At 38.7% G+C, this 1,231-nt stretch overlaps 1 protein-coding gene across 1 annotated transcript in view; it reads right to left on the bottom strand.

The window, feature by feature from the left end:
- LOC106877853 (GPI inositol-deacylase) overlaps positions 1-1,231 on the bottom strand; it is a 51,754-nt gene that overhangs the window by 34,071 nt on the left and 16,452 nt on the right. The window contains exon 9 of the mRNA XM_052976513.1: positions 532-689. Coding sequence (XP_052832473.1) covers positions 532-689 — 158 coding nt within the window. The remainder of the gene's footprint in view (positions 1-531; positions 690-1,231) is intronic.

The raw sequence follows: 1,231 nt of genomic DNA, 5'->3' as shown, positions 1-1,231 counted from the left end.
AGCCCCTTGCGGGCAGCAAAGAAATAAGTGTGTTTAACAAGTTTGCTTCTCAACCATCTGATTGTCCAACCCATGCCAGCATAGAAAACAGGCATTAAATGATGATGATGATGAAGGCAAAGGTAAGGCAGTGTGTTTAACAAGGCGGCGAGCTGGCAGAATCGTTAGCACACCGGGCGAAATGCTTAGCGGTATTTCGTCTGCCGCTACGTTCTGAGTTCAAATTCTGCCGAGGTCGACTTTGCCTTTCATCCTTTCGGGTCTATTAAATAAGTACCAGTTACGCACTGGGGTCGATATAATCGACTTAATCCGTTTGTCTGTCCTTGTTTGTCCCCTCTGTGTGTAGCCCCTTGCGGGCAGCAAAGAAATAAGTGTGTTTAACAAGTTTGCTTCTCAACCATCTGATTGTCCAACCCATGCCAGCATAGAAAACAGGCATTAAATGATGATGATGATGATGACGACACCTAGATATATCACAAGTGTACACCAATTGTAATGGTTATAAATGAAACAGCATAGACTCACATTATCCAAAGACGTTGCCCAGACTGGAACCTGGTAATCCCGTTCACCACCACCAGTAGACAAAATGGTGATATTAGCCAGGGACGTATGGCTATTGTCAATCCAGAAACCATTTACTTTCTCATAGAAACGGGACAGATAGTTGTCTAATACAATCACTGCAATTTAAATGAGATGTGTTAATTAAGGGAAAAGAATAACGAAATATAAAAATCAACAACAAAACAATTAACAAGTCCAACAATAACAATATAAACTGCTTTAACTGGAGATTGAACCAGGGATCCATAAATGTAAAAATACTAATAAGAACAGGATGGATGAAATTTAAAACTAAGGTAAAAAGATTTTGTATATCTAAATGAAGTATTACACTATTTATTTTGTCTTAATTTATCAAAGATTACAATGATTTTGTTTATATAATGCAACTAGTATGGAAATGTCTAATCACTTTTTACTATATATATATATATATATATATATTACTCTTTTACGCTTTTACTTGTTTCAGTCATTTGACAGCGGCCATGCTGGAGCACCGCCTTTAGTCGAGCAAATCGACCCCAGGACTTATTCATTGGATGCCTAGTACTTATTTTATCAGGCTCTTTTGCCGAACCGCTAAGTTATGGGGACGTAAACACACCAGCATCGGTTGTCAAGCGATGTTGGGGGGGACAAACAGGCACACAAACAT

The sequence above is a fragment of the Octopus bimaculoides genome, chromosome 24, assembly GCF_001194135.2.
Source record: "Octopus bimaculoides isolate UCB-OBI-ISO-001 chromosome 24, ASM119413v2, whole genome shotgun sequence".
Taxonomy (NCBI): Eukaryota; Metazoa; Mollusca; class Cephalopoda; order Octopoda; family Octopodidae; genus Octopus; species Octopus bimaculoides.
Note: the sequence above shows the minus strand (reverse complement) of the source record. Positions and strands in the feature narration are given on the sequence as shown.